The sequence below is a fragment of the Mus musculus genome, chromosome 6 (assembly GCF_000001635.26).
Source record: "Mus musculus strain C57BL/6J chromosome 6, GRCm38.p6 C57BL/6J".
NCBI classification, from domain to species: domain Eukaryota; kingdom Metazoa; phylum Chordata; class Mammalia; order Rodentia; family Muridae; genus Mus; species Mus musculus.
Window position 1 is genome coordinate 68,821,064 of NC_000072.6, and position 15,002 is coordinate 68,836,065.

The following is a 15,002-nucleotide window of genomic DNA, read 5'->3' on the forward strand; positions in this document are numbered from 1 at the left end:
TCTACAACACATCATTTATTCTTAATCATGAAGAATAAATGCTCCCTCCACATGCTCCCTCCACATGCTCCCTCCACATGCTCCCCTGGTGATACAAGCAGTGACATAAACTACCAAAGTCCAGCTGTCCTTCTCATAGCTTCCATCCACTAATACTTTTTTTTTTCAAATATAGTCAGGCTATGAAATTAACTGTTCAGTTAGGTAACAGCTACCTCTATAGGCTCTTTTGTTCCTTAGTCTCAACAACACTGTTTTTAAAGAAAGTCTCTAATTTTTTTATTTCAGAACAGTATGTTGAGAGTCATACAGCAAAAAAGAGAAAACTTTACAGACATTCCTAGAAGCTCTTTTGATATGCAGAATTGGAATTAGAGTGACAGTCTCTGCATACTTTGTCAGGTACCTCTTTTGATGCTGAAATATTCTCTAAGTCTCATCTGTTGAATAACTGATTCTCAGCTTTTGACAATAGTGTTGAATCTTGGACACTTTTATAAATGTACTAGGCTGAAGAAGCTGCAGGCAGATCCTTGTGAGTGCATTGATTATAGACACTTAATCATCTGTTATCTACTATCATCATACTGCATTCCCTGATTCTGGAATACTCATCTGGGTATAAAATTTAGTATTAGGCCAATTAACCCAGTTAAGAGCCAATGGGAAGAAAAAAGGGAAAATACGTTGATGCCTGAGTGCCATAAGCATGTTCATTTGCAGTGATGTAATAAAAAGTCATTGATGGAAAGCATATACTTAAACCTTGAAGTGACTGTCAAGCAGATGATCAACATGTTCTCAGATGATTCCATGTGATAGACCAAGTCTGTGTTATTTAATTTATGAAGCTATAAATTCTTTAAAATGATAATAACTCATCCATTTCAAAAGCATATTGAAAGAAGGCCCTAACATTCTAAAGAAGCTTAGACCATCATTTTTATGGCCATCTGTGGTTTTTCGCTAAATGATTATGTATTTGATAGAAGCTCTCTTCTATGATTGTATTAGGAATTGGTGAACCCTTGAAGAGAAAATCACACTAGAATATGGATATGGCATTGATATCACTTTATTTAAATTACTGTGATTTCTGTGATCCCAATTACAAGAACAGAATCAACCCCTTCTCAACATATCTTTTGGACCTATATCTGTGTATAAATGTCTCTTTATGTTGTAGAGTAAAGGCTGGTATTATGTACATTAGTAAGAGAAGAGATTTATTTAGCTCACAAAGTTAGAAGCTGAGTATATAAAATTTTGTTGTCTTATATTTCAGCCTGTTTTTCAATTTTTAAAAAATATTTGCAGTATTGTAGATGATACCATGCCAGGTTCTTAAAAAGGAGATCACATCTCATTCACAGAAAAAAGATGGAATAACAGCCATAATTTATTCTTTTTGCCCAATAAAGTATCATGAAGAACAAAGCATAACTGTGCATGCTCCATGTCCAGCATCTCAGAGAATATTAAAATAAGGATCCACCCATCTTGTGGTTTGTTCTTTGTATGATGAGGCTTTATACATTTAAACAATGAAACTCAGCCCTTTCCATGAGAGAAGTGGAAAAGTGGCCTACCCATCTCAAGAAGGACTAGAAACAACAGGCTATCATCATCTTTGTTTCAGGATATTCATCTTTAATTCCTGATACTTGCATTCTGAAACAACCATTCGGACACCATAGTAACACATGGTACAGCCTCAGATTTTTCTTTACAAGATAAACCTACAGCAGAGCTCAGAACCTGATGACTTCTCCTTAAGATCTTCTACATGGCTACATCTTTCCTCAAGAATAAAAATGAACATAGTTCTGACCATGTTCTTCAAAGATAAAAACATTCCAAAAGCATTCCTGGAATTAATAACATGAACTGGAATAAATTTTATGGTGCTAGAATATTGCAAAGAACACAGAATACATAATAGTTAAATGTACAAATGTCAGAGAACTTCATTTCTGAAGGCTATGTTAAAAGGGGACAGAGAGCAGGATCTATAATCTGAGACATCTAAGAAATACCGGGAAGAAGAGTGTAATTGCAAGCATGATATCTTGATGGGAAGTAAGAAAGTTCCATACTTAAGATGACTGTGATGGAACTATTTGTCCATATACTTGATAAATGTACAGACAAATGTAGCTGGTAACAGATACATATTTTCTCTATTATTGATAATTTTTCATTAAAAAAAAAACCTTTTTCCATGTTCCTCCCAAAAGTAGCACTGAATCTGTCCTAAAGTCAAGCAATTCTCTGTTTAATAAACCCATATCTCCCCCTCAAAAAAAGTGAATAAAATTTCATCAGATTTCTGGGATTGTATCTGAAAGATAGTCACTACTCTTAATGGAAAAAGAACCAAAAGTCATGTATAGAAAAGGGAATTACTAAAACTTCTATTCTTTTTTCTTGGAGGATTCCACATTGATATTCTTTGTGCCACAGAAAGGAACTTGTTTTCCAAATACTAACCTGTGTTGTTCTTGATATTTTGAGCCCTGCAGGACTCACAGATCTTTGCAGAATTATTGAGATGTGCATGAGAAATCCCACAGATGTGCCCATCCCTTCTCTACTCCTGCTGATACAAAGTAACACCCAAAATTCCTTAAGAGAATTACTACAGTTGATAAACAACTTTACCAATATGGCAAGATATAAAATCAATCCAAAAAATCAGTAGTCTTCCTGTATATATAAAAGATAAAGATGATAAGAAAGAAATTAGTGAAAAATCACCCTTCACAATAGCCACAAATACTAGAAAATATCTTTGTGTAACTCTTACCAAGCAAGTAAAAGATCTGTATAACAAGAACTTCAAATCTCAACAACAACAACAAAAAATTTAAGAAGGGCTTAGCATATGGAAAGAGCTCCTATGCTTAAGGATAGGTAGGATTAAAATATTGAAAATGGCCACCTTACCAAAAGCAATTTATATGTTCAACATAATCTACATCAAAATTCCAATACAATTATTAAAAGATATGGAAAGAGAAATTATGAAATTCACATGGAAAAATAAAAACAATCAAACAAACAGAATAGCCAAAACAATTCTCAATAATAAAATAACATTAAAAAAAATCACCATCCCTGACCTCAGGCTGTACTACAAAGCAGTAGTGATTAAAATGGCATGGTATTGGTACAGAGACAGTCAGGTCGATCAATGGAATAAAATTGAAGACTCAGCAGTAAACCCACACAGTTTGATCTTTGACAAAGAAGAATAAAATATGCAGTGGGAAAAAGAAACCATCTTCAATAAATGGTGCTGGTCTAACTGGTGGTCTGTATCTAGAAGAATGAAAATAGACCCATATTTGTCACCTTGTACAAAGCTCAAGTCCAAATGAATCAAAGACCTCAGCATAAAACCAGATACACTGGATCAAATAGAAGGGAAAGTGGGAAAGAGCCTTGAATTCATCGGCACAGGGGAACTTTCCTAAACAAAACTCCAATGGCTCATGCTCTAAGATCAAGAATTGATAAATGGGACCTCATGAAACTGGAAAGCAAAGGACATAGTCAATAAGACAAATCAGCAATCTACATATTGGGAAATAAAATCTTCACTAACCCCACATTTCACAGAGATTAATATCCAAAACACAAGAATTCAATCTCTATAAACCTAAATAACCGAATTAAAACATGGGTTACAGAGCTAAATAGAAAAGTCACAACAGAAGACTCTTGAATGGCTGAGAAGCACTTAAAGAAATGTTCAAAGACATTACTCATCAGAGAAATACAAATCAAAACAACTCTGAGATTCCACCCCTCACCAATCAGAATGGCTATGAAACCCACGTTACATCAAAAGCTGGTGAGGATCTAGAGAAAGAGGGACACTTCTCCATTTCTTATAAGATTGCAAACTGCTGTAACTACTTTGGAAATCAATCTGGCAATTCTTCAGAAAATTGGATATAGTTCTATCTGAAGACCCAGGTATACCATTCTTGGCCATATACCCAAAAGATTCCCCACTAAAACACAAGGACATGTGTTTCACCAGGTTCTAAGAAGCCTTATTTGTAATAACCAGAAGCTGGAAACAAAACAGATGTTCCTCAACCAACTATAGATACAGAAAATTAGCTATTTTTATACAATGGAATACTGTTCAGCTATTAAAAATGAGGACATCATGAATTGTGCAGGCAAATGAATAGAACTAGAAAATATTATCTTAAGTGAGGTAACCCAGATACAAAAAACCACACATGGTATGTACTTACTGATATGTGGATATTAGACCACTTATACTTCCTACAGATGGTAAGAAGTGTAGCAAACAGAACTGCTCAAGTGAGGAGGTTTCAACTCCACTAAGAGGGAAGGAAATATTCATGTAATGTGGAGGGAGGGAGGGAGGGACCCGGGAGCGAGAGGGGAGGGGGAGGTGAAAGGAGAATATATATAATATATATATGTATTTAAAACAAGAGTTGATATATATATATGTGTGTGTGTGTGTGTGTGTGTGTGTGTGTGTGTGTGTGTATATGTATATATAGTAGTAAAATATAACCTTAAATTTGTATCAAAATAAAATAATCTATACCAATATAAAATACTTGACTTTTTTGGCTGTCCTGGAACTCACTTCGTAGACCAGGCTGGCCTCGAACGCAGAAATCCGCCTGCCTCTGCCTCCCGAGTGCTGGGATTAAAGGTGTGCGCCACCACGCCCGCCCTGGTCTATCATACTTATATACTTCCTTTTCTCTTTTCATCACCTCTTTCCCAGTTTACCCCTAACAATAGACAAAGAAGTTTAGAGGAAAGAGAAAGGGATCCCTGAATCTAAGTGCCTTTAGTTCATTTCCTCTCTTACCAAGACCGTTAACAATGTGACCAACCCCAAACCCTTAAATGATGACAAACTTCCTTCACCCACCAAATGACGAAAAACCATCCAACACACATCTTGGAAATGGGGGCATTGTTCTTTTAAAATTTCTTCCTGCTATCTGAAGGGGACAGCATCTTTTAGGGCCTCTATGAAATTTCTGGTTTATAACCTGCTATTCCTGATTTATTGGCATCTGTATAAAAGGTAGGAGCTTTAGAAATTATTGTTGTTCATATTATATGAAGAAGAATCCAATTAGTTCTCTTTTTTTTAAATTCTTTAATCTTTTTTACAGTCCAATCCTTATCTACCTCCTAGTTCACCCTCTGACTGTTCCTCATCTCATCCTATATCTTCTCCTACCGCCCCCTGTCTCCAAGAGAATATCCTTACACCCCAACCCTCACCCCACCAGACTTCCCCATTTCCTAGGGCATCAAGTTTCTTGAGGGTAAAGTGCATCTTCTCTGACTGAATCCAGACCAGAGAGTCCTCAATGTATATGTGTTAGGATCCTCATATCAGCTGGTGTATGCTCCCTGGTTGGTGGTTAAGTGTGTGAGAGATCTCGAACGTCCAGGTGAGTTGAGACTTCTGGTCTTCCTATAGAGTCCTCCTCCTCCTCTGCTTCTTGCTTTGGGGGTATTTGTTGATAATTTCTCTCAAAAAATCATTGTGATGTCTTTGTTAATCTTAACTGATTACTCATGGGTTAATTTCATTATTAGTATATGGCATAATCTCTGCTGGGTCTGTTCCTAATAACTGATGTAAGTCTTTTTCTCCTTTTGACAATTAAATCAGAAAACTTTTCTATATGAGTTTTAAATATTTTATTGTTTATGTCTAATCTGTAATCAATTTTCTTCCTCCCTCCCTCCCCCCACTCTCTTTCTTTCTTTCTTTCTTTCTTTCTTTGTTTCTTTCTTTCTTTCTTTCTTCCTTCTTTCCTTCCTTCCTTCCTTCCTTCCTTCCTTCCTTCCTTTCTTTCTTTCTTTCTTTCTTTCTTTCTTTCTTTCTTTCTTTCTTTCTTTCTTTCTTTTCCTTTGGCAAGGAATGATTTTTTATTGGGACAGAGATATCCCAAGGTAATTAGGCTTAGGCTCTGGACCTGCAAATTTCATTATGTGATTTTTTTTATTAGATGTATTCTTTACTTAAATTGCAAATGTTATCCCCTTTCTTCATTTCCACTCCAAATGCCCCCATCCTAACCCACCTTCCCTTGCTTACTAACCCACCCACTCCTGCTTCCCTGTTCTGGCATTCCCATATGCTGGAGCATAGAGCCTTCAAAAGACCAACTTCCTCTCCTCTCATTGATGTCCCACAAGGCCATCCTCTGCTATGTATGAGGCTGGAAACATGGGTTCCTCTTTTTGCATCCTTTGATCAGTGGTTTTGTCCCTGAGAGCTATGGGGGTACTGGTTGTTTCATATTGTTGTTCTTCCTATGAGGCTGCAAACCCCTTCAGCACTTTGTGTCCATTTTCTAACTCTTCATTGGGAACCCTGTACTCAGTCTAGTGGATGGTTGTGAGCATCCACTTCTGTAGTTGTCAGACACTGGCAGAGCCTCTCATCTATACAAGCTGCTTGATTTCTGTTAAATGACTTAAGTTTTGATTAGCTGTTTGTCCTACCAGGGTTTAATTTTTCAAGTTGCTTTCCATAACACTTTTTCTGTGGTTGACATTAAACAAATTCCTCACATTGTTTCTTTGTCAGGCCTTGAGCAAGGCCTCTTAGTTTTCCAACATTAAAGAATGTTCACAAATATCTGTGGAGGACATTCATAGGTCCTCTGTCTGTTCCTTTCACATTGTCTACATATCATAGGAAACTTTCTCCCTGAATCATTAGAGAAAAAAAAATCTGTATTAACTGTTTCTCTTTGGTCCTTTATGGATTGTCCTGATCTTTCACAGCTGTAGCAATAGGCAATTTTAGGTTTTATATCTTTTGTAATTGTCCACCCATAACTGAATTGTGAGCATTAGATTCAATATCCACAATAGTTTTAATTCATAAAACTATTAAATAGGTACAAATGTGGCTCTTAAAAGTCTCATAGCTTTTTGCATTTAGCATTAGCATTTTCAAAACCTAAAGATACAATTGAACTTTCTCTAAAAGTTGGATATAATATTGTTCCATTTAGAACTGTAGTTGATACTTGTTAAAACTCGGTGAAAGACTCATATGAACCCTGGAATGTCTTTATTAATGATTCGGACCTTCCCTGTTGTTCATCCTTGTCTCAAGTATTTAAAGCTATTATATAACAGTGTTCTAAGATGGCATCATCAAGCATTATCTGTACTCTTAACTCAGAAAATTGATTTCACTAGTAATTGGTCCTTGACAATATCAATGCCTCCAGTTCTATTTTATTGTTCCACAATGAAATCTCATCTTTCCATCATGTTAGCCATTGTAGTTGAGGGCCAGGTTCTAATATGGCTGATATAAAATCTCTCCAATCTTTTGGACTTACATGATTTTGGGTAGCCCAGTTATGAATGGAAGCCATATGTTGTTTTGCTTAATTAAATTTCTTTCAGTCTGATGCCTCTAAGGACCTCTATTCAAATTCTTGATAACCTTGTGTACTCTGATAATCTAGGGCTAATTCCCCATTATTATAGCTAGAAAAAAATCATTTTAGTTTTTTAATGGATTTAGACTGCAGTTTTGCAGTCTTATCACAAGGTGGCAATGAAGACTGTATATTAGACTCATCTGAAAATTATGATTTCAGAGGATTGTCTAAATTTTTTTTTTTGAGACAGGGTTCTCTGTATAGCCCTGGCTGTCCTGGAGCTCACTTTGTAGACCAGGCTGGCCTCAAACTCAGAAATCCACCTGCCTCTGCCTCCTGAGTGCTGGGATTAAAGGCATGCGCCACCACGTCCAACTGGATTGTCTAATTTTGTTCTATTGTCTGTAATTTAGCATGGGTTATTTCAGGTCTTTTCTTACCCAGTCTGCTTCATTCTGCTCTCACTTTAAGTGCATGCATAAAATTGTAATCATTATGAAAAATATTATTTCTATGGTAGTAATCAAAACAAAATTACTTGAGACCCATATACCCTCTGTCACTAAGTTTTTCATTTTTAACACAGAAAATATTTCCTTTTTAATCTCTCTCTTTTTCCTACAAAGATTTCATTTTAGTATTGTCAATTGTTTCTCTCTATGATTTTTACCGGCTTGTTTTTTTTTTTTTTTCTTTAGCTCTTAAGCACAAATCCAAACATACTTACCTGATCAAAAGTTTGCCTGTGCTCAGGTACCTAGATTTTCAGTCTTGGCTTGGATTTCTTCTTCTTGCAAATCTTGTTGCTCTTTCTTAGCCGATCAGCTTAACACATGGTGACTGCTGGCTCTGCCCCCTCACCTTGATCCACTAGGCCACCCCCCTTGTTCTGCCTCAGCCACTCCTCAAATAGGGAAGAACTAATTGTAAAGCCACCAGAGAAACCATAGCTTCTCTGCACTGGAACATATTTTTCCCTCTGTGCCATCAGCTGATGGGTGCTGTCTTTGGACCAACTCTGGTTACTATGGTCCCAACATTGCTTGAGAAACAGGTCTCTTGTAGATGTGCTTTCTCGTATTCAGAGACATAGGGAAGACAGGAATATTGCTCTCTTGTTCATCTTTAAATGAAGAAAAGGTTTTGATACAGTATTATTAGTTTACTGCATTCTTCCTTCAAAATAAAGGTTAACCACTTTACCCTAGTTTTTTGTGTTTGCTGATAAATGTACAGTCAGATGATTGGAGCACTCCTATGGCAGCCTATAAGATCTTGACCTTTTGAAAACAAGAGTTTGATGCCAAGAAGTCTCAGGGTGAACTTGCTCCAGATAAAAGTTTCTGTTACCCCTTGACCCTCCCATATCTGGATTTATGTGTTGTGGAGCTAATTATATTTGATGTAAATTCCATTCTCCTGTGAAAGGCTATGAACAAGGAATGAGTCAGCACTCAGGTGATTTCCTGTAAAACTGCTTCCCACTGTAATTTGTAAAATAAAGGAGTACTGATGATTGGGCGACAAAGGGAAGATGAACCGGAATGGGGAGAGAGAAGAAGAAAATGGAAGAGAGAGAGGATTCAGAGGAGGAGAAAGAAGAGGCAAAGTGGAACAGAAGCACATGGCCTGGAGAAACCGTAAGTTCTTAAGGGGTCTCATAGATGTGGAAGAATGTGTGTGAATCATTTTGTATTTCAGAAACCTTTATTGTATATCTCTTAATTACCACTGGATGACTTTGAATGTCTTAAGCCCTTCTAGAACCTTTCTGACTGGAGCCTAATTATCTACTTTTAGTCTAACATAAATTTAAGAACATGCTATGTCATTTCCATGAATATCATTCTATGACTAATATATATGTGTGTGTGTGTGTGTGTGTGTGTGTGTGTGTGTGTGTGTGTGTGTGTGTGGTGTGTGTCTTTATGTGTGGAAAGAGAGAAACATTGAGAGAAATTGATTTCATAAGTTGTATAGTTCTAAAGAACATGGATTAATATACCCAGCTTGATTTTTACCAAGAAATTTGTCATCTTCCCCCAAAAAATATGATTGAGGAGCTAGATCACAGATGCACTTTGAAGTCTCCAGGATTCTTAACCATTAATACTACCCTTAGTGCTTTTTTATATATACATGTCATATGTGCTTCTTAGGCTTAAATTCCATATTCTGAGGCTCACATTTTCTTTACATGTATATGCTTTCCTAAATAACTCTGCCTCTCAAGTCACTGTAGGTATATGAGGGGGACATAAACAACTTCAAGTGCTCAACTATATGCTCTTGAGACCCACATATAGAAAAACCTTTGGAAAGGCTATACATTTTTGGGGGGTCTGTCTTTAATTTACAGAATTACCAAACAACCACACCATATTATATTGATATTTGAGGAATATTATTCAGTACAATCATGAGACATGGGGTGAAGGTTTCTTATATTTGCTGTTTCCAAGACAAACATTCAGAGATATGATCATCAAATTGTAGAAATAATCATTCTATAAATATCAACATATCTGTAATTGAATATTTGTCCTTGGAGAGATCCATCTTTGCAAATCAGACATCAAATGTCAGCTGCAGTCTTGCTTTGACTAACATTCACTCCTCAGTTCTCATAATAAAATTGAGGCAATCTTACAGAATGATCTGTAAGAACAGACTGGTATAAAAAAATGAATGTAATATAAAATGTATTACCCACAAGAGATAAATCGGCATTTATATATTTCAAAACTTTTAGATGTGTTTGAGACTTCTTGTCATCAAACTCTTGTTAATAAAAGATCTAGATCCTATAGGCCGGAATAGGAGTGTTCCAATGCAAATGTTTATTAGATGTGAAAAGCATCCTTGCGTTTATTCCATCCTGTATGGCCTCCATACTTTCCTTTCTCCCTTTTAAATTATCATTTTTTTTATAAAATGTGATATTAGAGTTTAATAATATCTTTACTGCAGCTCTGAAAATCTCATTGATACTGACAGGTCCCATATAGGGATATCGAAGATGGGATTCTTCTCACTCTTGTGAGTTCTTCCAGGTGCAGTACAGTGACACTAAAGATGGGAACTCTCACCTGGGAAGTCTTGCAAGAAGCAAGGTAAGCCTCTATCTTCTTTGGTGGCCTCTGCATCCTCCATGACCAACAACTCACAGTGATGAAGTCACCATTGCATTAGAATTTTGTTTAATAATATAGGTGTGAGAACTTTTCCAACCAAAAGAATACTACCCTGGAAATATTTTTTTTAATTTAATAAATAATCATTTTGTGTGTTAGAAGAACATGGGATTTCATGTGCTTCATTCATAGTTATGGCCAATTTTATTGGGTTGTTTTCTATATTGTTTGCTTTTTGAGTTATGTATCCTAGATATTCATCATCTATCAGATGTACAATTGATAAAGATTTTCTACTTTTTCATAGAAAAGGTATTCAGTCAATTGATTGTTCCCTTTGCTGTATAGAAGTCTTTTAGTTTCAAAATGTCCTTTTTTGTTGTTGTTGTTGTTGTTGTTGACCTTATCCTTATTACTAGAATGATCCCAGTCATGTTTAGAACATTTTGATCTATGTCTTAATGTTGTAGCATATTTGGTAGCTTCCCTTGTCTAAAATTCTGAGTCTTTGGAGTTATTTTGCAGTCTTCTTGCCATCATTTATCCATTTTGAATTGATATTAGTGAAGGGTGCAATACAGGGTTCTAGTTTTATTCTTCTCAGTGCAGATATCTAATATTCAGTGTTCCCATCACTATTTGCTGACATGTCTATCCTTCTTCCATTTGGTATTTGTGTGTGTGTGTGTGTGTGTGTGTGTGTGTGTGTGTGTGTGTGTGTGTGTGTGTAGGGAAGTGGGGAAGAGGCATGGGGGACTTTTGGGATAGAATTGGAAATATAAATGAAGAAAATACCTAATTAAAATAAAATTTATAAATATTGCTTCTATTTAATATTAACTTCTTAGTCACAATGATTATATAAACATTTTTAAATTAATTACAACATTTTTTGTGGCTTAACATATACCCTATTTTAGGGAATCTTCTCTATGCTAATGAGAATAATATACATTGTGAATATGACAGATCAAACCACTTTTTCATTATCCACTTAACATTTGATGGACATCTAGAATGTTTCCATGTCCTGGATATTAGGACTAGAATAACCCTGAACACAGATGAGCATGAGACTCTGTAGTAGGAAACATATGTCTTTCAGTATGTGCTCAGAAGTGGCATAAGTGGGTACTGTGACACATCTGTGATATTAGCCCATAAGTTAAGAATACCCGAGATTCAATTCACATACCATATGAAGCCTAAGAAGAAGGAAGACCAACATGTGGTTGATTCAGTGCATTTTAGAAGGGTGAACAAAATACTCACAGGAGGAAATACGGAGACAAAGTGTGGAGCAGAGCCTGAAGGAAAGGCCATCCCTGGCCTAGTTTTTGATGGGATTGTTTTCCTTTATTTACTTGTTTTGTTTGTTTTTGTGTATTTTTTATTTTTATTTTTTGAGATCTTTGTGTACCTTTGTCCTTCTGAGGGTTGTTATTGTTATGATGAAGACCATAGTCAAAGCAACTTGAAGAGGAAGTGGTTTATTTCACCTTACACATCAAAGTCACTTACATACCTTTAGTCACTGAGGGAGTTCATGGCAAAACTAAAGCAGGGTAGGAAGCTGGGTGTAGGAGATGAGGCATAGGCCATGAAGAAATCTCCTCATTAGCTTGTTCCTCATCACTTGCTCAGCCTAAGTTCTTATAACACCCAGGACCAACTGCCCAAGGGTGGCACTATCCACAGTGTCATGAACCCTACCACATGCATTGTTATTCAAGATAGTAATGCAGAAAGTTAACTACTGGCCAATTTTATGAAGGATTTTTTTTTTCAATTGTGATTTCCATTACTCAAAAATCGCTAGCTTGTGTCAAGTTGATATGAAACTAGCCAGTACTATTGTAGATACTAATAACTTGTCACATATAATAGCATTTTTCCCCTTATATATGCTGGATTATCAGTCAACTAACAAATAGTGTAACTTTTGTATTTACCCACAAGTCTTTAAATATTTCTAATTTGAAAACTCGTTTCCACATTTTAAAAAAAGTATACAGAATATTTTTCAGATAATAAATTTATTTTTAGTTACCAAGTCCTAAGATTAAATATGATGATTTTCAGTAGATTAATGGATGAACATGATATGAGGTAACCAAGCATGGTATACAATTCAGAAAAAGAAGAAATGAGGAGTTAGGGATGGAAACTACATGAAAGCAACAGTATCATCCAGAAAAGACAATGAAAACTCTATGTTGTTTTTCTGTTATTTTCTTTATTTCCATTTCAAATGTTATCCCCCTTCTTAGTTTCCCCTTCTCAAAACTCCATACCATCCTCTCTCTCCCTTGCCTCTATGATGGTGCTCACCCACCCACCCACCCATTCCAGCAACAATGCTCAAGCATTCTCTTACACTGGGCTATCAAGCCTCCATAGGACCAAGGGCCTCCTCTCCCATTGAAGCCAGACTAGGCAATTCTCTGCTACATAAGCAGCTGCAGCCATGAGTCATTCCATATGTACTCTTTGATTTGTGGTTTAGTCCCAGAGAGCTCTGGGTTATCCAGTTAGTTTATATATTTGTTCTCTTTGTAGTTTTCTTTCCCTCCTGGACACTGGCAGGATTGCCCCTACTCAGTATAGAAGAGTGGTTGAAAAATTCCTTGAATTGGAGTTATGAAAAGCTAGAAATCATATGCGTGTTGGGACTCAAACCCAGACATTCTTGAAAAACAGCCAATGATTTTATCATTAAACCATCTCCATAGACTTCTTTCCCAGATATAGTTCCTATATATAGATAATAAGTTTCTTACTGAAACAGCTCCACCTTGGAGTGTGCATGCATGTGTGTGTGTGTGTGTGTGTGTTGTGTGTGTGTGTGTACATGTGTTTGTGTGCATGTTGACAACCCTGTAGAATGAAGCACAGATGTTGTCATAACTCTGTTACTCAGGAGCAGTTTTTTGTTTTGTTTTGTTTTGTTTTGTTTTGTTTTTATTGTTTTGTTTTCTGACTCATGAGAAGCATTCCCTTGCTTTGATATTAGGCTTGGGGAAAGGGACAGAGATTTAGTACATACAAAAGTTTATCTAATCCCAATATAAAAACATCACATTGACATTTAAACCCTGGCAAAAAATAAACCCTCTCAGCAGATGAGTAGCTACAGACTTCATGAGTAGCAGTTGGGGCAACCTGTGCTCTCACTTCTGCTTCCTTGGGTGATTTATGTCATGGCTTGAATCACTGTGGGAGGAGTACTTAACACATTTTGACAGTAATACGTTGCAACATCGTCAGGATGCAGGCTACTGATCTTGAGAGAATACTGTCTACCAGATCCACTGCCACTGAACCTCGATGACATGCCATCTGCCAAGTTGGTTGCACCATAGATCAGGAGCTGAGGAGATTTTCCCTGTTTCCGCTGATACCAATTTAAAGCACCGTAAATATTCTCACTTGCTCCACATGTGATGGTGACAGTTTCTCCCACAGATGCAGACAGTGAAGCTGGAGACTGAGTCATCTGGATGTCACATCTGACAACTACGACTGAAAAAAATTGAAAACAAATCCCCACTTAATTTACTCTGTTGCAAGAGGATTTTCACTGAGACCAACGAGTACTGACTACACCAGATGAATACATTTCCAGTGCTGTCTTCCTTACCTGTAAGCCACAGCAACAGGAGCTGAGTGGGTACACCCATATCTGTGTGTGTTCTGTGTGAGGCTGACTCCAGCACAGGGTGTGACCTGACTATAAAGAAGTCCTCATGACAATGGGCTGTGCTTTGGGTACATGCAAATCAGCAAAGTGTAGGCACAGCTGCAGGACTCATCAGGTCAGTAACTCATTACAGACCTGTGGTTCTCTAATGTCTCCAATTGAGGCCCAGTCAAGGTTTATTTGTAGAGAATATGCTTTTCTTTGAACACAGAGAAAAGCAATTGTCTATGAGGTGAACCTTATTTTGATTTCTATAATGTTCTATGTAGTTTCCTTGCTATGTCTTTCTCTATGTAGAGGGTTTTAGATATGGTACCATTCTAGACAGTATATAATTGGTTCCATTGACCTTTTAAAGTTAGGTGTAGATGTTATTCCATTGATCGCCTATTAGACTATCCTCTGCTACATATGCAGCAAGAGACATGAGCTCTGGGGGTACTGGTTAGTTCATATTGTTGTCTCTCCAGTAAGGATGCAGGCCGCTTCAACTTATTAGGTACTTTTTCTAGCTCCTTCATTGTAGACCCTATGTTCCATCCAGTAGATGACTGTGAGCATCCACTTCTGTATTTGACAGGCACTGGCACAGCCTCACAGGAGACAGCTATATTAGGTCCTGTCAGCAAAATCTTGTTGGTATATGCAATAATGCCTGCCTTTGGTGTTGTTTATGGGATGGATCCCTGGATGGGGCAGTCTCGGGATGGTCATTCCTTCAATCTCAGCTCTGAACTT

The 15,002-nt window shown here is 36.8% G+C and overlaps 1 gene segment (V, D, J or C) and 1 further gene; one reads left to right on the forward strand and one right to left on the reverse strand.

Moving 5' to 3' along the window:
* Igk (immunoglobulin kappa chain complex) overlaps window positions 1-15,002 on the forward strand; it is a 3,171,119-nt gene that overhangs the window by 1,265,428 nt on the left and 1,890,689 nt on the right.
* On the reverse strand, window positions 13,783-14,244 carry Igkv12-89 (immunoglobulin kappa chain variable 12-89). The segment is given in 2 exon segments: window positions 13,783-14,080; window positions 14,205-14,244. Coding segments are annotated over 2 exon segments (338 nt in total).